Below are 23,759 nucleotides of genomic sequence, written 5' to 3' on the forward strand. Positions count from 1 at the left end.
TAATTTTTTATTTAATTTTGAATTTTTAATTGAATTTTGAATTTAATTTTGAATTTTTAATTGAATTTTTAATTTAATTTCAAATTTTTAATTATATTCGTTTTATTAATATCGTTTTTTTTTTTGCTCCCCCTAGATCATAACCTCGATATGGTCTATCGAGGTAGTGTATTTGATCCTTCGGGATCCAATATTGACCAAGTCCAACTTGATTAATCAATTTGGACTTGGAGACCCATGCTTGGACTATTTTTCTATTTGCTCTTTGTACAAGAGATAAATAAGATTTATATTTTTTCTTTGGTTTAAATCCTAGACCAGTTCTATTGTAAACAGCTCTTTGTGTCTCAAGAATTAGGTCAAGATTCTTGGAACCTAAAGAAAATCGTTTTAGTGTTTTCTCCATATCCATGACTTGAATTTTCAGGCTGGAATTCTCTTCTTCAAGTTTTTGGACTTGAGTTGAATTTCCAGTCTGAACTGGTTCAGTCAAAGATTCGGAGTTAGTCACTTCTTTAAGGGCTTCTACTTCCTTTAGAAGTGACTTGACTCTAAGGTTTGATTTAACTAATTTTCGTAACAAATAATTAACTAAATTATTGAGTCGAGAGATACTTACAGATGGATCGGGCCCTTCGGAAATGAATACGGATCCGTGACTTTGCTCGGGCTCGGCCTCCGACTCGCTCTCGGACAGGTTGTTCTGGTCCTGGGCCATCAGCGCAAGTAAGCTCGTCTGATCGAGTTTATCGTCGTCGTCTTCTGAGGAAGATTCATCCCATGTCACCTCCAGGGCCTTCTTCCTTCTCTGCTTCTTCACTTCCTTTTGGTTAGGGCAGTTGGCCTTGATGTGCCCCTTCTTGTTGCATCCATAGCAGATCACCTCAAATTTTACCTTAGAATTCGGTTGGGCCTCCTTGGATTGGACTGCCTTCTTTAGGTCCCGCTTGTTGAAACCTTTCTTCTTCTTGTAGAGTCTTTTCACAAGGTTCATGAGTTCAATGGTTAGTTCATTGTCTTCTTCATCTGAGTCGATTTTTGCTTCCGACTCCTGTTCGGTTCTTCGTCGTGATCTTGATTCGCGAGCTCCACCGGTACCTGCAAGCAAAGCAATTCCTTTCTCGGAAGGCTGTGTATTAGTCTGCTCATGAAGTTCGAATTCTGAAAATAGCTCGTCTAATATAATTGAAGATAAATCTTTGGAGACTTTGTAGGCATCTACCATTGATGCCCACAATGTACTCCTAGGAAAAGAGTTGAGTGCATACCTTATGATGTCCCTATTCTCGACCTTTTGACCGATTGCGTGGAGGAAGTTGAGGATGTCTTGTATCCGTGCGTGGAGTTGACAGGCCGTCTCATTTTCCTGCATTTTTAGGTTATACAATTTATTAAGTAACAAGTCGCGTTTACTTACTTTTGTGTCGGAGGTTCCCTCGTGGAGTTCGATCAGCTTCTCCCAAAGCTCTTTTGTACTGGAGAATGGTCCAACTCTGTTGAGTTCCTCCTTGGTCAGTCCGCATTGGAGGGTGCAGGTTGCTCTGGCATCAGCTTCCACTTTTTTGATTAGGGTCAGTTCCCATTTTTCGCAAGGTGTTGGCTTTCCATCTTCGTCGAATGGTAGTTGTAGTCCGGTCTTGATTATCATCCACGTATCGAACTGAATCTTAAGGAAGGTTTCCATTCGCCCCTTCCAATATCCGAAGTCTTCTCCGGAGAAGAGTGGGGGGCGAACGGTGCTGAAACCTTCTTGTTGGGCCATTTAAAATCCTGAACGACAAAAACAATAAAACTGGTTCCAAGACTGGGTCTTGGATTAGCAGTGCGGGAGAAATAAGAGAAAACGAGCTCGAGTGGTATTGTACCAACCTCGAGCAAAGTCGATTCGATAAAACAATTAGAATGTAGCTATTAAGCTAATTCTAATTTGACTCCGAAAATATGAAAATACCACGAAAAAAAATGTTTTGAATAGTGGTTGCACTGATTCAAAATGACCCCGCTCTGATATCAATTGTTGGATCGAGAAGCGCTAGAGGGGGGGGTGAATAGCGCTTGTTGCTTTCACTTTTCGAATTCGTAAATCATACGAAAAACTAACAGAGTAATAAGCAGCGGAAAATAAGAACAAGCACACAGACACAAAGGAATTTACTTCGTTCGGAGCCTGTGACGACTCCTACTCGAAGGCCCGCGATCCTTGATCGCTTTCCGTGGGCAACAACTATAAGCTCGAATAGAGTACAAATATTACAATTAAGTACAATTGAAAAAGACAGTTATACCGACAAGAGTATAGTAATCTGAAGATTCAGAGCTCCGGGTCGTCGGTGTCAAGTCGCAGCACTTTCGGGTCGTCTTGTTAGCAGCTAGTTGCAAAAGGATCGCTTGGAATTCGTTGATACAAGGTGCTGCTTGAAACCCCCTTTTAAACAGTGCTCAAGGCGCCCTAAAGCCCATCCAAGGCGCCTTAAACTAGCCGAGTCGCCCGCGTGGATCAAGCCTGAACTGGTCGTGACTTATCCCTTCAAGGCGCCTTCTGTGCTCTCCAAGGTGCCTTCATCCACCAGTCCAAGGCGCCTTGAGCTCCCTTCAAGGCGCCTCCAAGCTTGCTTCATGGACAGCTCAGCTTTGCATCCGAGGCGCCTCCAAGCCCCATGGAGGCGCCTCGGACATTGTTCATCAGAGGCTAAGTTGTGCTCCTTTGGTCCTGCAAAAAGTGTTAGTCCCAAACACATACCCTGCAAAACAAAGTTAGCACAAAACAATATAGATATGAAAGTAGAATATGATGACAGTCTCCAGACTGTCCGGGTCTGACTTCAAATTTCCGACCGAAAACCCTAGGTCGACCCGACGCCTACTGTTCCCTCTACGGGGAACGCGTCCTCACCTACTCCACTCAGGAGATTTACCTGTTGTCAGTGCGATCCTCCAGATCGACTGGACTTTTGCTCGGTGCTCGATGCTTCCGGACTTTCTGCTGGACTTCCGCTTCCCGGCTGGTCCAGTCTTTCACCTGGTTCGCGACACCAGGACTTTCCACCTAGGGTTACCCCCCTAGGACTTTTGCCTGAAGCACTCGACCCACCAAGACTTTCCTCATAGGGTTACCACCCCCTATGACCTAGGGTTACCACCCCCTAGGGTTTTGACCTTGCCTAACTACAGTTAGGGCTTTTGCCTAAGTACACTTAGGACTTTCCTGCAATCTCATTCAGACTGTTAGATCATCACACACCTTAACTTTGAATCCTTTGCCATTATCAAAACTCGGGTTCGATCGTCGGATGCTTCCCGCACCAACAGCTTGAAGAGTTTCCCATGCTTGCTTCGAAGTAGGTGACGCAACAACTTTCTCGAACATCTTTTCATCCAAACTTTGATGGATGAGGGTAAGCGCCTTTTGGTCCTTCTTCTTGGCGGATGCCACATTTTCATCAACGCCATTCTCCACAAGATCCCAAGTTTCATATGATCCAAGCAAAACCTTCATTCTTATGCACCAATTATCATAATTTTCCTTGGTGAGAGATGAAACAACAAATGAGGTTCCATTCGACATTTTCCTTCAAGCTTTGTCTCCAAACACAAATGACATCTTTGATACCAATTAGCTAGCAGATGAAGAGCATAAAAAAAAACTATAACACTCAAGATGAGAGTAAACTACTTCTTATTTTCTTCATCTCTAAATTGTTAAATACATAGGGTATTTATAAAGAGTACCCAAGATGTATCTACATAAATACATGAACCAATATTAAATGACCTACATTCATCATCCAAAGAGTCATTCATGAATCCTCCAATATTCATGCACATAATATTAAATAACTTTAATTCTGATTTATTTTTCCAACATTCTCATCATCTGAAGTTATGGAATAACAAATACTTTGTCGTATGCCAAGTTGTTGTAATTGTATGAGTTATTTACTATTGTTTCCTGAAGAAGGGCTTCTGATAAACGAGGAGCTTCTCGTTGTTGCCGCTATCGAGCTCCATCAAACGAGCATCCCATCTCAGTTGTGTGGCCATTGATCTTGCAGCTTCAACAAAATGTCTCGTATCACGAATGATCACCCACCCCTGCGAAAACTTATATTAAAAAATGAAAATACAAGTGAATCATACAACAAGTAAGTGCTCTCCAACAGGAGGAAGTTATGCAATAAGTATGTTGGATCACTGCGATCGAACCTAAAAAGTCCATGAATAGGTGCACCCTAATCAATAACTTCAATATTCTGATAAAAATGTCAAAATTGGTATTAAACAAAAAGACATTCTATTATGAGGAATCTTCAAAAAAGTACTTCCATCGAAAAAGAAGGTAAAAAGGAGAAAAAAAGAACACATACCTCAGGTCTTGGAATGCGATCAATCTCTAAGAGCATCTCAAGTGTCGAACATCTATGCTTTTGGCGAGCTTCATGAATCAACAATCCTTCAGCATGCACCATATCATAAGTTCTTGGATATGTTGGGAAGGCTTCACACCTAACGATAAGTCTTAGATACCCTCATGATCGATATACTAGAAGAGCTATATTTACTATTAATTTTATCAGGGCACTCGACAACTTTCAGTAATTGGCACAGATTCTTTTGTTGTTGCTATAGTTTATCAAAGAGTTAATCCTAGTTCTACTTTAAAATTTTTTCTAGCTAAATCTCATCCCCATATTCAAACTTAAAAGTGTATTTTAAATAAAAGTCCATCACTTTGTAAAATATCTTCGACAAATGGCATACACCACAAATGTTTTACTTGAATACGACAACCAGTACAACTACTAGCCATTTTCATTTCATCTCTAACTTTCCCCTCGATATCTTTCCCCAAGGTTCATAGAGTGACCCCATTGTCACTACCACCACGATTAGAAACAAGATTTTGTATCTCCTTTTTTTCTAAAAAATTGATACTCCAAAAATTTCCTTCAATCATATAAATAACAACAAATATGCACAAGTTTGAGGATGCAATAGATAAAGTGTGTCTCTAGAGTGTAATACCAGTCATGTGACTCATGTTGAACGCCGATAAAACCCTTGTCAAAAATCAAAGGAAGATAATTAGGACCATTTGTCAGCACAACATTTATCACCCATGCAGATTTCCTAGCATCCAGCAAAGCAGCATTAAAACCACCAAAATGAGCATTCATGTCAAGAACATTCCGAAAAGCATGTTAAAAGGCGGGGAGGGTTCCTCATCCCCAGTCCTCTTTGGATGATCTGAGAATATAAGAGGTGATACAAGTGACCAATAATTATGAATCACTGAATTCCAGTTTGCAGAATCCTCGGCTAAGGCCGCAGGATGTAAACCTGCTGAGTGGAAAATATTACAACAGCAATTCCATATGGAAGATGATGATAATAATGTCAGTACAATTAAGAAAATTTATCAGGTACATATGATATTTACCATATTGATCGAGCTCAGTCCCGTTCAATCTAGCTTGAGAAGGCCAAGGAGTACGGGACTTGATGGGAATCCATCGCTGAGTTCAAATTCCTGAAATGCATGGATTTAGCGGTTGGTAATATGGAGATTCAACATCATGGCTTCTACCACAAACAGCCGGTCCAACCAAAAGTCTATTGACTTCAACTAAGAAACCATCTAAAACCACATTTGCATATCAAAACACAAATCACAATCATTAAATAAAATCCTCTAAAACATTGCAAAATTAAGAGAAATACTCCTATTACTTTTGAACATGAAACATCACTTCAGTAAAAGCTACATAAGAGTTTGATATGAACTTTGCTTAATTTATCAATCTTTTAATATCTTTTAGGAGAATATGAGGTTTGTGTAGCAACTTACAATGAATTAAAACAATACACTTAGATCCAAAAGCAAAATATTAGGAATCCTATTTGTTTACGAATTGAAAAATAATTTTTTTCCCCATGTTCAGGATCAAGCCAGATTAATATAGCCATTTTTTTTAAGTAGTTGACTATTTTATAACTCTTGAATTTTCAACTATATATCTTTTTTTAATTGGATCTATACTGGATCTCTGGTATATAAAGAAAGAAGCTCAAAAATATACATGCAGGCCAAGCTAATGGCCAACTGATCTGATCATCCAACCAGTAAAACAGTGACCAAGAGTTCAAGATTGAATTTCCAATAAAGGTATGCTAGCTATGGTTAAAGTTAAGATAAAATGGCAGGTTCAATGACCCTCAGCGTTAAGAGTATGCCAGCTAAATCTAGATACCTAACACATGGTTTGTGAAACAATGTTATCGAGAAAATAAACATTTCTATATGTCATTGCAAAACAAATCATGCCACTTTTCATTGGCTAATTCAGTGGTGTTGTTTAACTGTTTTCATATAAACTTGCCTTATTGATCCAGAAAAAAAAAATTTGCTAAGGTTGATTGCAAGAGGGAAAAACAAACACATCTGATATTTTTAAGCTTTCAATTTTATCAATGTAATAAATACTTACCATTTTTATCCCACTCAATCTCGCATCTTGCACAGTGTAGCATATCAAAGGAAAGGTAAGGAAATGACAATTGTTGTGTTGAAAAGGACCCAATCTTGACTGCCCGATGCCTCATAATTTGCAATGCACATAGTCAAGAGTTGTTTGGAGAAGAGATGCCCACCAAAGCTACCAAAACCACATTCAATGTCTAAGACAGTTCTTATCTGCAAATTAGTGAAACTTTACTACTAAAGAGCCACCAAAAAAGTACAAATACTCGCATACAACCAAGAAGTCAAATTTTGATTATCTGCAAATCAGTGAAACCTTACTACTAGAAGCCACCCAGTAAGAACAAATACTAAATAAAACCAAGACGTCAGGTTATGAAATCCATCGAACTAGACATGATGGGAAGCAGTACTTTAGTTTAGACTTAAACAGGATGTGTAACAAACAGATAAGCAAAAGTACATGAGTACATAGTGATCCGGTGATAAGGACGGGGGATCCTCGTTGACGGAAGGTCAACGGCACGTGGAGGTCAAAGGTCAAGAGATTCAACCCTGAGACTGGCCGACCGGACGAAGCGGGCCGACTGTTCGGGCTATGCAGGCCGACCGGCCGTGAATCCCCTGAACCGAATGAAGACAACCCGACTGGGGGTCGGGTTTCCGATGCTCAGGTAAAAAGGTTTTAAGGCCGAGCGGGATGTCCGTTCGGCCGGGGCACCAGGCAACAGAGGAAGGAGCAATCTCATTCGAGCATACGGCCGGGAGTTATCCCGGTCGGACCGATATCTATAACCGGCGACAGAAGTAATACGCCTGCCGAGCGGCCTACCCGCTCGGCCCGGGAACAGGCAGGGAACGCAAGAGGACAAAGGAGACAGAGGATAACATCAACCTCGAGACACCTGCCGCCGACAAGCAGCAGAGTTGGCGGCCGAGCCGTACACAGGATCATACGGTGGAAGCTTCCACCGTCACATCCGGGATATGCTCGGACGATTGCGGAATGGAGCCAGAGGTACTTTTCTGACACAGGCTCGTTAAAGTATGTTTGGGGAAGCGTGCATGCATCGGGAAGCGTGCCCGCGTTTCCCCGGGGTCTTATCTAAGGACCCCCAGATGTCGACGAAGGTATGCGCAACTCTTTACTGTAGCCATATTACGCTGGCTCTCTCATTGCCTGACTTGAGCGTCGGAGGACCGTCGCCGGGAAACCCCTCCCGGCTCGGCTTCTTTGCTGGTTCGTCGGAGAGCTACACCACTAGTCGGAGACAGCGGAGCGTGCCACGTCCCCAGCGTCTGTCGACTCAGCGCTCGGACAGGATCAAATTGGCGCCGTCTGTGGGAACGCACCTGAATCGGAGCCAAGGAGATGGAAGAAGTTGGACGTCAACTTCTGGTAACGCTCTCTCCCGAGGAGCTCGAAGCACTCGTCCAAGCGCGGGCCACAAAAATCGTGGAGCAGCAACAGAAAGCTCACGCTGAGCAGGCAGCGCAGCAGGCGACATCAGCCTCGGGGGGCCGAGCGCCCCCCGAAGACAGGCAGGAGCAGCTCTCAATATAGGGGCAAAACAAGGGGTCGGCCGGCACTCAGATGGGGGCGCCGCCCGCCCCGATACCTTTTCATCGGGCTTTGTTCCAAACGCCCTCGGAGGTAGCACAAGCTAACCAAGACAAGGGATCTTCATCGGACGAAGCACCCATCCGGGACGTCAGAAAAGGAAAGGCGCCCCGATCGGACGCGTCTCCCGAACGGACCAACCGGCAGTTCTCAGATGCCATTCTTTGCGATCCACTGCCGAGGCATTATGTGCCCCCTACGATCGGGGAGTACAACGGGACAACCGACCCAGACGACCACCTGGGTAAGTTCGACAGTACCGCCACTCTGCATCAGTACACAAATAGTGTAAAATGCCGAGTGTTCCTCACCACGCTTTCGGGATCGGCGCATCGGTGGTTTTGAAGACTGCCGGACGGCTCCATCACAAGTTTCAAGGAATTCCGAACGACGTTCCTCCATCATTTTGCAAGCAGCAGACGCCACCAGAAGACAAGCGTCAGCCTGTTTGCCATCAAGCAAAGCGCGAGGGAGCCGCTCCGAGCGTACATTCAGCGCTTCAACCAGGTGGCCATGGACATTCCAACGGTCACCTCGGAAACAATGGTGAACGTGTTCACGCAAGGGCTCGTGGACGGTGACTTCTTCCGCTCGCTCATCCGGAAGCCGCCCCGGGACTACGACCACATGCTGCATAAAGCCAACGAATACATCAATGTGGATGAAGCCCAGGCGGTGAGAAGAAAAGAAGCCCAGAGTGACCAACCAGCTCCCGCTGAGCGGAAGCAGCCCATCAGTCACCCGCCACCCAGAGGACCGAGAGCTGAAGCCGCCCGTCCTCATCAGCACACTCGGCCGCACGCCGTCCAGCAAGTCGCGGCTGATCGGTCCAAACCCAGGGGGAAGGTATGGACCCCGATGTTTTGTTCACTCCATCAGTCGGCTACTCACAACACCCGCGACTGTCGAAGCCTCCCCCCATCGCTCATCCCGCGCCGAGGAGTTACCGTCGCCGATCGCCTTCACCAGACCGGCAACACCGACAACGGAGCCCCGTTCAAAGGATACAAAGGAGATCCCCCGAGCGGCAGCATCGTCAGCAGCCCGAAGCTCACCATCGGGCATCACACGAACGACCTTGACCTTCCGCTCGGGAGGAGGAAAATAGGGGCAACGCATCTCGGGGAGAGATCAACATCATCGCCGGAGGCCCGACCGGCGGAGATTCCAATAGAGCCAGAAAGGCACACGCACGTCAGCTGAGGATCCACGCGGTCGGCTGCAGCCAGGAAAGGGCGAGCGGACCCGAGATCAGGCCCAGGGACCTCGAAGGAGTTGAAGTCCCTCACGATGACGCCCTGATCATTTGAGCGGTAATAGCCAATTATACTATTCACCGCATTTTCATTGACACGGGCAACTCGGTCAACATAATATTCAAGAAGACCTTCGACCAACTGCAAATCGACCGAGCTGAACTACTGCCAATGACGACCCCCCTCTACGGATTCACGGGAAACGAAGTCTTGCAAGTCGGCCAAGTCCGGCTGGCTATATCACTGGGAGAAGAGCCGCTCAGAAGGACGAGAACCACAAGCTTTATTGTGGTTGATGCTCCTTCGGCGTACAACGTTATCTTGGGACGACCGACGCTCAATGAGTTCCGGGCGGTCGTCTCTACCTTCTGCCAGAAGATTAAGTTCCTGGTGGAAGATCAAGTAGGGGAGGTGCGGGGAAATCAACTAGCGGCTCGGAGATGCTATGTGGAGATGGTCCAAGCCGAATCCAAGTCCGCTCGGAAGGTGCCGCAGGTCGAGGTAAATACTATAACCGAGAAACCTCCTTCTTTGGTTTATGAAGAGAAAGAGGAGGTGCAGATTTACTCTTCCCGACCGGAGCCCACCACCTTCATAGCATCCGATTTGGATGAGAAGCAGAAGGAGAAGCTGATCAAATGCCTGCAGCGGAACTGCGACGTCTTCGCTTGGTCGACCCATGAGCTGTCAGGGGTCTCGCAAAGCGTGGCACAACATGAACTTCACGTCTGGCTGGACGCTCGGCCGGTGAAGCAAAGAAAGAGGGACTTCAACGCGGAGCAGAATGTAATCATCCGGGCGGAGGTTGAGAAGCTTCTGGAGGCCGGTCACATAAGGGAAGTACAATTCCCGAGTTGGCTTGCAAATGTGGTCCTGGTTTTCAAGCCGGGCAACAAGTGGAGAGTCTGCATCGATTTCCGGGACTTGAACAAGGCATGCCCGAAGGACTTCTACCCCCTTCCCGGGATCGATCAGCTGGTGGACTCCACGGCCGGGTGCGAGCTGATATGAATGCTGGATGCATACCAAGGCTACCATCAAGTGTCGCTCGCCCGAGAAGACCAGGAGAAGGTCAGCTTCGTCACGGCGGACGACACCTATTGCTACAATGTAATTCCGTTCGGGCTGAAAAACGCAGGAGCCACCTACCAGCGTTTGATGAACAAGGTCTTTAGGGAGCAGATCGGACGCAACTTGGAAGTGTACTTGGACGACATACTTATCAAGTCCTTCCGGGCGGCCGATCTCTACGCGGACATGGAAGAGACCTTCCAAATATTGAGAAGATATGGCGTCAAACTTAACCCTCAGAAGTGCCTGTTCGAAGCAAAAGGCGGGCGCTTCCTGGGTTACATTGTGACCGAGCGGGGCATAGAGGTGAACCCCAGCAAGATAAAGGCATTACAGGACATGCCGCCTCCCAGAAATCTCTGAGAGGTACAGCGTCTCACTGGTCGGATAACGGCGCTGTCAAGGTTTATCTCGAAGACCGCCGACCAGAGCTTGCCATTTTTTAAGATTCTCCGTAAAGCTACCAAGTTCCAATGGGACGAGGAGTGCGATCGGGCATTCGAGGAATTGAAGACTTATCTGAATTCCTTACCCGTGTTGGCAAAACCAACCGTAGGCGAGCCGATCCGCATTTATTTATCTTCAACTGAGCATGCTGTGGGCTCAGCATTAGTAAGGTCGAGCGGCGAAGAACAGCCAGTGTACTTTTTAAGCCATATCTTAAAGGATGCTGAGTCTCGCTACACCGGTCTCGAGAAGTTGGCTTTCGCCTTGGTACTTGCCGCTCGGAGGTTGCGCCCTTACTTCTTGGCGCACACTATTATTGTGATGACGAATAGCCCGTTAGCAAGGGTACTCCTGAACCCTGAAGCATCCGGACGACTCATCAAGTGGACAACGGAGCTAAGCGAATTTGACATCGAATACCAACCCCGCTCGGCGATCAAAGCATAGTCCTTGGCAGATTTCGTGACCGAGGTACAAAAGCCTGAGCCTGAAGCTACATGGAAAATATATGTGGACGGATCATCCACTCGGCTCGGAAGCGGAATTGGGATCCTGCTACTTTCGCCACAGGGAGAGCGGATGCATTTGTCCGCCCGGCTGGACTATCGGGCAACAAATAATGAGGCAGAGTACGAAGCCCTCATAGCCGGATTGCAGGCCGCACGGCATGTTGGAGCCAGCCGGGTGGTGATTCACTCAGATTCCCAACTAGCCGCTCAACAACTCAGGGGTGCCTTCGAGATAAACAATGCAAGACTCAAGTTGTACGCGGACGCTTTTGAAAAACTCAAGACAAGCTTCGCCGAGGTGGTGGTCCAGAAGATACCCCGAGCGGAGAACCAGACGGCAGATGAACTAGCCAAGCTCGCAAGCTCGATATCGTCGGTCGTCATCCAGCAACCAATCGAGCAAGTATCCTTGGTAGCGCACATAGACCGGATGGAGGGCCTCACATTCTCGAGCGATTGGAGAACAGCCATCATGGAGTTTCTGCGCTCAGGGGCCACACCGTCCGATCGGGACGAAGCTCAGCTACTAAGGAGAAGAGTCGGCCGGTTCACGCTCATCGGAGATAAACTTTACAAAAAGGCGTTCTCCCGACCTCTGCTGAAGTGTGTCAGCTCGGAAGACGCCGAGTACATTCTCCAGGAGGTACACCAAGGATCTTGCGGAGGTCATCCGGGCGGCCGGTCTTTAGCTAGGAAGATCCTGTTGGCCGGATACTTCTGGCCAACGCTACACGAGGACGCCGCTCGGATCGTCGCAACGTGTCTTTCCTGTCAGAAGTACCACAGCTTCTCACATAAGCCGACGGAAGAAATGAAAGCGTCCACAGTGTCTTGCCCGTTCGACCAGTGGGGCATGGACATCGTAGGACCCTTCATTATGGCGACCAGACAACGGAAATTTCTATTGATAGCAGTAGATTACTTCTCCAAGTGGGTGGAGGCTGAACCATTGGCCAAGATAACCCAGCACATGGTCAAGAAATTCATCTGGCAAAACATCATCTGTCGGTTCGGCATTCCGTGTCGGCTCGTGTCGGACAATGGACGACAGTTCGTTGGAAATCAGCTCGAGAAATGGTGCAAGGGATATGACATTGAGCAGCACTTCACGTCTGTGGCATACCCCCAAAGCAATGGTCAAGCCGAAGTAGCCAATCGGGAGATACTCCGAATTCTTCGGGCTCGGCTCGACCACATGGGAGGAAGCTGAGTGGACGAACTGCCGGGAGTCTTATGGGCCATCCGCACGACCCCAAAGAAGGGAACGGGAGTAACATCGTTCCACCTGGTGTATGGAGGCGAGGCAGTCGTCCCAGTCGAAGTCGGCGTGGAGTCCGTCCGGATAAAGAACTACGACGAAGATAATTCCGAGCAGAGGCAGATAGAATTGGACTTGATCGACGAGGAGCGAGCCAAAGCGTCCGTCCGGCTGCTGGCCTACAGGCAGAGAATGAAGCAGAACTACAACCGCCGCGTGATTCCTCGAGCATTCCGGGTGGGCGACTTGGTTTGGAAGAAAGTGAAGCCGGTCGGTGACGTGGGCAAACTGGAGGCTCCTTGGGCGGGACCCTTCAAGGTCGTCGAGAAGCTCCGATTTGGAGCTTACTACTTGGAGGATGAGGATGGACGGCGGCTGGATAGGCCATGGAGCGCAAACCATCTCCAGCCCTATCGGGCCGGATGAAAGGTGCGCCGATGTAATATATTTTTATGATTATTCTGTTCGGATGTATCTTGTGGCTGCAGGAATGAAAGTTATAAGAACAAAGCAAAGGTATGAACATTGTGCGCCCAGTGGATAGTTGTATAAAGGATGGTGAAGACCCCGTGCCGTTCGGCCGGGAATATATTATCCGAGCCATAGGCTCGATGGCGAAGACCCCGTGCCGTTCGGCCGAGAATATATTATCCGAGCCATAGGCTCGATGGCGAAGACCCCGTGCCGTTCGGCCGGACATATATTATCCGAGCTATAAGCTCATTATTGAAGACCGTCGAGCGGCGACGTTAAACTCTAGAGTCGGACCGGCGACTATAAACCTCCCGGCTTGAAGAACGTCGAGCGGCGACGTTAAACTCTAGAGTCGAACCGGGGACTATAAACCCCCCGGCTCGAAGACCGTCCAGCGGCGACGTTAAACTCTAGAGTCGGACCGGCGACTATAAACCCCCCGGCTTGAAGACCGTCGAGCGGCGACGTTAAACTCTAGAGTCGGACCGGCGACTATAAACCCCCCGGCTTGAAGACCGTCGAGCGGCGACGTTAAACTCTAGAGTCGGACCGGCGACTATAAACCCCCTGGCTTGAAGACCGTCGAGCGGCGACGTTAAACCCTAGAGTCGGACTGGCGACTATAAACTCCCGGCCGGAAGACCGTCGAGCTCCGATGTTAAAACCTAGAGTCGAACCGGCGACTATAAAACCCCCGGCCGGAAGAAGATAATAAAAAGGTTGACCTGTGAGTCGAGCGGGCGATCGGCCAAGTTACCAAAGGTACTTCGCGAACACCTAGCGAGAATCCCATTTAAAGAAGTGGGGGTGTTCAGGCGAGCGGCCTAGTTATAGGGAATACTTCGTGAAAAATTTCTTGGGAAAGCAAAGCAAGACGAGAAACGATTAACGAGAGGAAAGAGGGGGAGACGCGAACGGCGGTAGTGCGCACTCCGATCGGAAGACACAAGTATTGACAAAAAACGTAAGCTAATAAAAAGATGACATATCTTCATTAAAATTCAGGCTTTTAGAGCCGATCGGAAGAGTTACAAAAAACACTACTCAATAAAGTCATAAACGGTCTTCGGGATGGAAGAGAGGAGCGCCACGTAGTCTTCAGCCGGGATGGTTGTGGAGTCGGGAAGCTGACCCTTAGACTTCAGGTAATCAGTCGTGGCGATAATGGCCAACTCAAAGGCAGTTTACATCCGCTCGCAGACCTTCTCATAAAATTCGTTCGAGCGGATATGCTGCTGCTTCAGTGTTGCGACCCGACCTGGCTCGGCCTCTTGATACTCCTTGAAGACAGCTTGGGAAGCTTCAAGAGCCTCCTGCAAGTTCTTCAGTTCGTCCTTATGTTTGATTGCTTCACCCGAGCGACTCGCCTTCTCGCCGTCCAGCTGCTCCACCAACTCCTTAACTCGTTGTTCCAGGCCCCGCGCCTCGACGTTTTTCTTCTCCAGATCGGCGATGGCCGTTTTCTTCCGATCGGTGGCTAGGCTTATTTTCTGGTCAAGTGTCTTGACCTGTCTTTCGAGTTCAGCCAGAGTATGGGCCTGGTCGGCCGTCTTCTTTCGCTCCGCCTCCAATAAATCTTGGGTCTTTTTGAGCTCTTTCTGCAGCTCGGCATATGAGGGACCCTGGGAGGGGGCGCCGCCAGAACTCTTTAGCCTCTGAAGCTCTTCGTCCACCATGGCCAGCCGATTGGAGACAGCAATCTCCTCCACCCATCTCTGACATAAACATGAGTATCGATAGCCGATCGGAAAGAGGACGTAAAGAACTTCAGAGAAAAACACACTTACCCCAGTGGCCTGCTGCATATGGCTGTTGGCCAGTTTGCCGAGCGGAATCATCGCGACTCGGGCCCGAGCATCGGCCCACATCTCGGCGAGAGGCCTCTGATCATATGCTCGGGCGCAGTCGGTCGATCAGACTCGGGCAAAAGTTCCTCGGTGGGAAGATGCAGGGTGACCCTGATTGTGTGGCTTCGACCAGGAGACGTGTGAGCAGATGCAGAAGGAGCAGAGGCCGGGGCAGAGAATTTAGACAAAATAACCGAACGCTGGACCCGGCTGGGGGCAAGTGGAAGAGCGCTGACCGGCACAGCCTCAATAGGGTTGGCGGGCAAGTTTAGTTGAGACGGAGTCCGATCGGATGATAATGCCTCCACCATTGAAGTTTTCCCACGAGAATCGGACCCCGCCCGCTCGGATACGCGAACAGCAGAAGTAGCCGATCGCAAAGGTGTATCCGTCCGACGCCTCTTTTGCCTAAGTGGCTGCTCGTCTTCCTGACCGGAGTCTTCCTCTTGCACGGCTAGCTCCCTGTTTGAAGTATTGCCTCCCGTCACCTCCATGGGGGAGGCCTGAGCGGCTTACTCTTCCGCATGTGTCTTGCTCTCACCCTCGTGAGAGCCGACCGGAGTGATGCCCAGTCGCTCCATCTCTTTGGCGGCTGCCGCCTCAAGCGCCTCGGCTTTCCTCTTCAAAATCCCGAGCATCACAGACTCCATGACGATATTTGCTGCAAAGGAAAAAGAAAAAATCAGTTAGCACTCAAAGTATTTGTGCAAGTGAAATGCTTATCGAAGCTGCTCGGAAGTGGAGTGCGGCTCGGACTCAGGCCGAATATATACAGCACGCCTTCAGGCAGAAGCTTGTTGATATCGAGCTTCAGACCGGCAAGCAGATTCGCGGCCTCGAGATAGTCCGGTCTGGTCTTATATCTTTTTAGCTCGGGAGAGGTAGGCGGTCCGACCTGCCATTTGGTTCGGAAGGGAGCCCGCTCGGGGAGACGGAGATAGAAGTAGTACTCCTTCCAGTGTTTATTGGAGGAAGGAAGTTTATCAAAGAAGACTAGACCGGGCCGAGCCTGGAATAAATAGGTACCCAGCTCGGACTGCTTGGGATAATAAAAATAGTAAAAAATTTCCGGTCGGAGAGGGATGCGGTGTATCTTGAACAGTACAACCACTCCACACAAAAGGCGGAAAGTGTTGGGAACTAGTTGGGCGAGTGGAAGACCAAAGAAGTTGCAAACATCGGCGAAGAAGGGGTGAAGAGGAAACCGCAGACCGACTGTGAATTGGTCGCGGAAAAAATAGATGGCTCCGCTCGGCGGTTTGTGAGGCCGAGCGGTTGGTGAGGGTAGAATAAGTTCGAGGTCAGACGGAACGTCAAAACCATCAAGCAAAGCCTCGGCGTCACGCCGGTCGAAGCGAGGTTCCATGGTAGTATACCAAGGACCTAAAGCGGGATCTACGGGTCGGGATGAACTGGCCATTATCCGATCGGGCAAGAAAGCAAAGGCCAAGAAAATAGGAAATGACACGAGGCAAGGAGAAGATGAAAGGGACAGCGACCAGAAGACGAGAACTCGACAAAAAATACGAAGAAAACATAAAGGAAAGGCGGAGGAACCTTACGTAGAGGCTGGGGATCGAGGGAAGACGGCGGGGAATCGTCGGAAAACAGTGAGGCGGAGTCGCCGGAACGCTGAAGCACCAAAGGAAGGCGGCGGAACACGCGAAGGCAAAGGTGTGACGGGAGAGGAAGGTGACGGCTTTATAAGGTTGGGCCCGATCGGCCTCGACCGTCCGATGCAGGTCACAGGAACCGAGGCCCCCATCGGGCCGTTCATTTTAAAACGCCGATGTCCCATCGGACGCATCGCCGAACCGTACAATGACGTCAACAGAGGCGCCACGTGGCCTCATGTCATAAGGGCGCATTTAATGAGCGCCATTACGGCGCACAGCGCGCGTGCTCGGTCTTAATGGAGAAGATTTGCACAAATCCTGAGGAGATCCGAAGGACGTCAGCGAGGACCATCGACACGGCAGCAAAGCCAACGCTCGAAAGTGGCCAAGCGGCCGTTTTGAGGATTATTCCGGAGTGGAAGGGTGGTATCACTCAGGCTGACCGGCAGTCCAGTCAGTCGGACTTAGCGCCTCCTTCGACTAGACTTGAAGGGGAGGCATGTGATCCGATGATAAGGACGGGGATCCTTGTTGACGGAAGGTCAACAGCACGTGGAGGTCAAAGGTCAAGAGATTCAACCCTGAGATTGGCCGACCGGACGAAGCGGGCCGACCGTTCGGGCTATGCAGGCCGACCGACCGTGAATCCCCTGAACCGAATGAAGACAACCCGACTGGGGGTCGGGTTTCCGATGCTCAGGTAAAAAGGTTTTAAGGCCGAGCGGGATGTCCGTTCGGCCGGGGCACCAGGCAACAGAGGCAGGAGCAATCTCATCCAAGCATACGGCCGGGAGTTATCCCGGTCGGACCGATACCTATAACCGGCGACAGAAGTAATACACCTGCCGAGCGGCCTACCCGCTCGGCCCGGGAACAGGCAGGGAACGCAAGAGGACAAAGGAGACAGAGGATAACATCATCCTCGAGACACCTGCCGCCGACAAGCAGCAGAGTTGGCGGGCGAACCGTACACAGGATCATACGGTGGAAGCTTCCACCGTCACATCCGGGATATGCTCGGACGATTGCGAAATGGAGCCAGAGGTACTTTTCTGACATAAGCTCGTTAAGGTATGTTTGGGGAAGCGTGCCCGCGTTTTCCCGGGGTCCTATATAAGGACCCCCAGACGTCGAAGAAGGTATGCGCAACTCTTTACTGTAGCCACATTACGCTGCCTCTCTCATTGCCTGACTTGAGCGTCGGAGGGCCATCGCCGAAAAACCCCTCCCGGCTCGGCTTCTTTGCAGGTTCGTCGGAGAGCTACACCATTAGTCGGAGACAGCGGAGCGTGCCACGTCTCCAGCGTCCGTCGACTCAGCGCTCGGACAGGATCACATAGAAATATGAAGGGAAAGCAAAAAATGAAAAACTTGTGGAAGATACAGTGTGTAAGATAAGATAACCATAAATCTAGATTTAACAGGAAGTTCATAATTTATCCTTCAGACTTACAATAGCTGACAGATATGCTTCAAATTTGCCATGACCTTTTATGACTATAGTTTAAAGCTTGAGTTTCAAATGGTTCTTAAATATGATTCATCATCTAACCTAATAAACCCATTGACAGAATAAGTAAAAATGAGGTTCTTTCAAAGCACAAATTCATGATGATAGGCGTGCAATCGATCTGTGCCCTATGGCTAGATATTGGAAACCATAGATAAGCGTGCAAAAAAGATCTGTGCCCAGAGAAGAGAACAAATGCAACTCATAGACAAGAATTAACCTTGTTTAATTGTCACCCTTAGAGAAATAGAAAAACAATGAACTTATGCACACTAATCTTTATTTTCTTAGTTCAATTTTCTCCCTTACATCAGCAAAAGAGGTCACAGCTAGATGAAAAAAAAAGTTTTAAGTGGACACAAATACTAACCCCACCTGCAAGGAAATTGGATTCTTGCAGCCCAATCATCTCGGCTATTTGATGGGTATAATCTTCTACACCATCAACCATAATGGAGCCAGATTGGAAGGAGATTTGTTCTTTCTCCACCATCATCCTACCTATGCACAGCTTATTAGTGAAATGCTCCAAGTGCTACTAAGTAATAGAAACCAAAATAAGGTTAAAACATGACAAAATTCAGTTTACGTCTTCGTCAAGCTGCCAGCGGAGAACACTCGTCCAGTGATTTTGTCATTATCCTCCCAGATAAAGTCCCTCCCACTTGCCCACCTTAGTGGAATTCTATAATTCCTTGGAGGGAGAATTAAACAGCCTTGCTTGGTGCCACGTGAACATTTTCTCTTATACTCGACTTGTACCACTGGATCTACAGAATCAAGGTTCTGTGAGACATTGTTATTACAAGGCACATAACTTTCATACTGAGGTGGACAAAATTCTAGTTCTTTCAGACGTGCAATCCCAAGAGATAGCTTCCCAATCTGCGTGAGATCACTGACCACCTGTTCTTGTGGCAAAAGGCGAAACCCTCGCCCTCAGGACCCCCGCCGCACCCTGCCCAGGGTCATCACGAGGGAGGTAAATCACGGTAGCTCGGTGGCAAGTACGCAGTGGGCCGAGACTTTTACTGACAACCTGTTCTTGCAATCGCCGGTAGTGGTGATAGATATTACTCCGGGAGGAGGTCCAGATGGAGATGGAGATGACCCAATAGAAAGACCAGAGAGAGATAGTACAACTAATACAACTAGACTCAATTTAAGGAAAGCAAAGATGAGGTTTTGCCAGCTTCGATATGCTCTGAGGGTGCTCAGGGATTCATGGCTAAATCCTTTCTCCCCCAGAACCTCCCCCCGGAAGCTCATATCAAATGGATCATGCCCTGCGGAACCGCTGCTTTTTCCACCACCAGAAACCCCACGGTAGAGAGGTCTCGACGTCACCTTCGTCCCATACCTACTGGAGTTCAGCGAAAACTCAAGTTAAAACTTTCCATCGAAAAAAAAGGAAATGTGAAAACAGGAATACGACAGTAGAAAAGAAGCAAGAAAGAGTTTGGCCAGTCATGCATCTTTGAACGGCATTGAATGCACATCTACCTCATTCTTTAGCAAAAAAGGAAAAAGATTGGTAAAAGGGGGATTGCTTTACCCCAGTTCAATTTCAGTATAGTAAGCAAATTTCCATCTCGGATTCCGTTTCCTACCTATTAATGCCGCCCAATCGATTCACAGATTCGGATTGCAGTAGAACAAAACCTAAGTCTCAAATCAAAGGCAAGTCAAGAAGCAAACTTGAGACAGAATCGCAAGAAGAAAAGGACAGAAGAGATCAATCTGCCTTCCGTGTCTTACAAGCCGCTGCCTGCTGCTCTCCTCCTCCTCTTTCTCTCTCTGTCTCTCGCGCGCGTGTTCACGTTAACGAGATCTCCGTCGCAAGGAATAACAAGACTAAGACCGGAAGAACAAGACTCAAGAGTAAAGACTAGCTTTTTGTGACTTTTTAATTTTATTTTCTAATAAAATTAACATGAAAGAGAAATCATTTAAACGAACTGAGTGAATTAAGAAAAAAACAATAATCCAAAATAGAATTAACGCGCTCTCTCTCTTTTCTTCATTGTGCATGGAATAGCAAAGATAAATTATGAGGGAATGGGCAAAATTCGCGTCCCACGTTATTAGAAGAGAATAAATCAGAAAATTAAAATTAACATCAAATAGAACAATAATTTCTCGTTAGGATTTCAATTCTATAAATTTGTGATAGTAAACTCGGCTATTCTCAGGAAGAGACGGAAACGACATCGAAAAGGAGGTTGCATGGTGTTTCTCGACAATAATTGCCCTTATTTCACAGCTAATTATTAAATGTGACTATTTCCGAATATTTTTTTTAAAATTAAATGAAATGTTTTATACAACACTACTCTTGCAACCCAATTTAACAACTTTCAAAGTTTATAAAAGAGAATATTTTATATAGTTTCATGCCAGACTTAAATCCCAGTTTCTTTGAGACTTGCAATTAAAAAATCATCTCAGTCCTCAGTGTCTGGAGTGCACCTACAAGTGTAAAAGTACATTGAAATTAGATGGAGTTTTAAAATAGAGAGGCATGAACGAGAGAGGAACTTTTGATACTCTTATTAAAAATGGGTGTGGATTTCATTCCTACCCAAACAAATTTCTTCTACTTTAGCTGCTAGTTTAAAGTGGATGATTTATGAATGTGTAAGAATGCTAAATCCCTGACATTAAACTTGCCATTTGTTTTTCTTTAAACAAGTTACATAGTAATTTTCTTCCAGCTACAATGATGGCCAATCAATGGAACCACAAGGCTCAAAGAAATAGTGAAAGGAAATGATACCATGGCCCAAATTATATTTCATTGGCCGTATCAGATTGATCCAACTAGCTTGCAGCAATCAGAGCATTTTGAAGTAACAATATAAGATCTTCAAGCCTGATAGGTGAAGGGGAAAACCACTGTAAAGCATATGTTATGAAAAAAAACATTCCAGTTCAATATGATGCATACCTGACATCACTTAAATCTGGATATGTTGCAATTGCATCACTGAAGTTCTGATATAAATGTTAAGAAAACTGTTAGCACTACAAGCTACAAGTGTTCTACGAAAGTGAATCTAGTGTCTTGCGAGCATGGACTCTCACCTGATTTGCAGTAGAAGATGTGTAAGTAATTATACATGACATTCCAGCTCCAGTAGCTGCCTGTTCAAGGAGATTTCTTGTCAGGGACAATAGCAACCATCATTCATGTGGCAAAAGGTAAAATCGCTCGCCCCCAGCGCCCCCACCGTACCCGACCCAAGGTCATCACGAGAGAGGTAAATCACATCATCCGAGCGAGCATGTGGCAGGTGGGGTGAGTTGCACAGGGACTGGGGATTTACGCCCCGACTGCCCCGAGTTTCGATCCCGCGACCTCATGTGGCAAGCATCCCACCACATACCAACTTGGATGACCCGTGGGGTCGAATAGCAACCATCATTCATGCACAGATAGTAAGAAGTCTTGCCTGTAGCCCAATAACACTATCCTCCACTACCAAGCAGTTGCTTGCTTGCACACCTAGTTTCTGAGTGTCAAATAACAAATGTATTGTTTTTTATAAATACAGTAAAGGAAACAAGACACATATGAAGATTTGTACTTATGCTTTTCTCGAATTACCTTTGCAGCTGTAACATAAATCAAGGGATCAGGCTTCTTTGTTTTGACATCGTCACCTACGGAGCATTGTTTGTTAAAAACCAGGAGTATAGTCAACTCATGTAATAAAGAAATATAGAGAGAATCCAAATAATTTTTTAGGATATTGCACACCCAAGCAAATGTCCTGGATGGATGCACTTCATATCTTAGATTCAATGAAGAAACAAGATCAGGGCATATCTGAGGATCAAACTGGATATTATTCATTCACTAATAGAGTCTAAATCCTATTCTCAACATCCTAGGAATGGAAAGAGGCTAAATCTTTTTGACTCATATGGATCAGGACATGTTAATATTACCTGCAAGGAAGCAATCAAGACTTTGAAATCTCTCCTGCAATAATAAAAATGTATGTCATAAATAAGCATATCAGATTGTGCACCTAAATGATAGATGTTATGTTAAAGTCAGAAAAGAGGATTACGAGTCCAAGAAGATTTTCAAGTGACAAAATAACCGAACTCTTAGTTGCTGCAGAGCAAACAGAAACTTTAATACCCTGAAATTTCAGAGGGAACAACAATATAATGGTTAATAATAAAGGCTCATAACAAAACTAATCATCAAATGCACACAAACATAAAGTATTAGTTAGGCAAATTCTGTATGTGAAACATAATTAACAAGAATTAGATCACAATTACAGAAATATAATGTTGTACAACTAGTTATGGCATGCGCCTTCAAAATGTATTACCGCACCCTTGGCATCATCCATCAGCCGCAGGACACCAGGTCGAGCCTCTACCTGTTAGGCAAACAGAGGTGCCGACATTTACAACGCAGTTAAAGATAAACTACATGCGTGATTTATAGTAATAGAATACTCAGTTGATGAATGGTAAGAGATCAATACTTACAGAACCAGACCTGATTATGTCTTTGTATCTTTCAGTCTTCCAGTCCTGAAAAATGAATTATAAAATTGCATGATCGTCCAACATCAGAAATAAAAGGAAAATGTATCAAACACATATATAGATCAGTGTTTAATAACAATCTGCCATCAAATTGATTTTTTTATTTTATCTGCGTGAGATTGTTCCGCACTGGAAGAGAGGAAATTCCGGTTCTTTTTCATCAAACAATCGTATGTCTTCATGAACAACAAAGGCACCGACTTTACTTGCCTGGATGACATCGATCAACTTCTCCCTTTCAGAATCGCTGGACGGAGGTGTCTCAAAGATCGAAGAAGAAGGCCATCCATTTTCCTTGAAGTACCTACACCATCCCCGTAGGGTAATTACTCAGCAGTTCCTCAACTAGAAATCGATTAAAAGTACGGGCGGGTACCATCTCATCTTGGGCTTCCCACCGCCGATTCGATTCTGGAGCTCGTCGTAGAAATCGGAGTCCCAGTGCAGCGGCTGCGACGAAGAGGAGGAGGGGCAGCGGACCAAGAAGTGATCGAAGGCATCGTTGTAGGCCTGTCGGTGGAGGTGCTCCGACTCGAGGATGACGCCGTCGCAGTCGAAGATGAGAGCTTCCAGAGGGGAGGTGGGGGAGGAAGAAGCGGCGGGGACAGCAAACGAGCGACGAAATCGAGCAGGAGGGGCTCTAGAAAGGCGAAGGGAAGAGGGAAGGAGGCGGCGAGGGGACGAGATGGGGGAAGGAGACGGTCCTAGCAGCGAAGCGGCAGCCATGAACGGTGTTGCAGACGGTTAGTGAGTGGGTCGAAATGAGTGACGAAAAAGAGCGAATCGGTGAGGAGATGGAGAGATGAGACGTTACTGGCTATGGATGGAATTGGAACGTAAGGTCCATCCGATGGACGGATGATTCGATCGGTTTGACAGGTTCGATCTGAAAGCGGCATTTGCTTTCAATTAAGTAATTGAGATTTCGTTACTTGCACGTGAATACTAAATAGTGATCTTAATTAATAGGAGTTTGGGTGAAATTTGAATGCTAAAATGAGAATTTGTAAAAGAAAAAAAATGTAAAGAAATAAAAAAAATGATTAGTAAGAAAAAGTATATTTCGTCCTTTGATTACAACTCTTCTTCTTTTATAGCCA

The 23,759-nt window shown here is 46.8% G+C and overlaps 1 protein-coding gene and 1 pseudogene across 1 annotated transcript; both read right to left on the reverse strand.

The window, feature by feature from the left end:
* Positions 1 to 3,802: 3,802 nt before the first annotated feature.
* LOC122013941 lies at positions 3,803 to 19,595 on the reverse strand (annotated as a pseudogene).
* Positions 19,596 to 20,368: 773 nt separating this feature from the next.
* On the reverse strand, positions 20,369 to 23,473 carry LOC122017558 (haloacid dehalogenase-like hydrolase domain-containing protein At4g39970). The gene is made up of 12 exons (XM_042575206.1): positions 23,036 to 23,473; positions 22,870 to 22,963; positions 22,600 to 22,644; positions 22,437 to 22,487; positions 22,164 to 22,238; positions 22,039 to 22,072; positions 21,695 to 21,750; positions 21,540 to 21,599; positions 21,172 to 21,231; positions 21,035 to 21,081; positions 20,864 to 20,959; positions 20,369 to 20,556 (listed from the first exon to the last, which is right to left on the reverse strand). Exons 1-11 carry the CDS (start codon positions 23,383 to 23,385, stop codon positions 20,908 to 20,910), a joined length of 924 nt encoding a protein of 307 aa, XP_042431140.1. The 5' UTR covers positions 23,386 to 23,473; the 3' UTR covers positions 20,369 to 20,556; positions 20,864 to 20,907.
* Positions 23,474 to 23,759: the final 286 nt, after the last annotated feature.

The sequence above is a fragment of the Zingiber officinale genome, chromosome 8B (genome assembly GCF_018446385.1).
Source record: "Zingiber officinale cultivar Zhangliang chromosome 8B, Zo_v1.1, whole genome shotgun sequence".
Classification (NCBI taxonomy): domain Eukaryota; kingdom Viridiplantae; phylum Streptophyta; class Magnoliopsida; order Zingiberales; family Zingiberaceae; genus Zingiber; species Zingiber officinale.

Coding starts and splice junctions, on each gene's coding strand:
- LOC122017558 (XM_042575206.1), bottom strand. CDS start 23,385: ATGGCTGCCGCTTCGCTGCTAGGACCGTCTCCTTCCCCCATCTCGTCC. Junction 22,645..22,869: donor AGTTGATCGATGTCATCCAG/GCAAGTAAAGTC, acceptor TTCATTTTTCAG/GACTGGAAGACTGAAAGATA. Junction 21,751..22,038: donor TCTTGATTGCTTCCTTGCAG/GTAATATTAACA, acceptor AATGCTCCGTAG/GTGACGATGTCAAAACAAAG.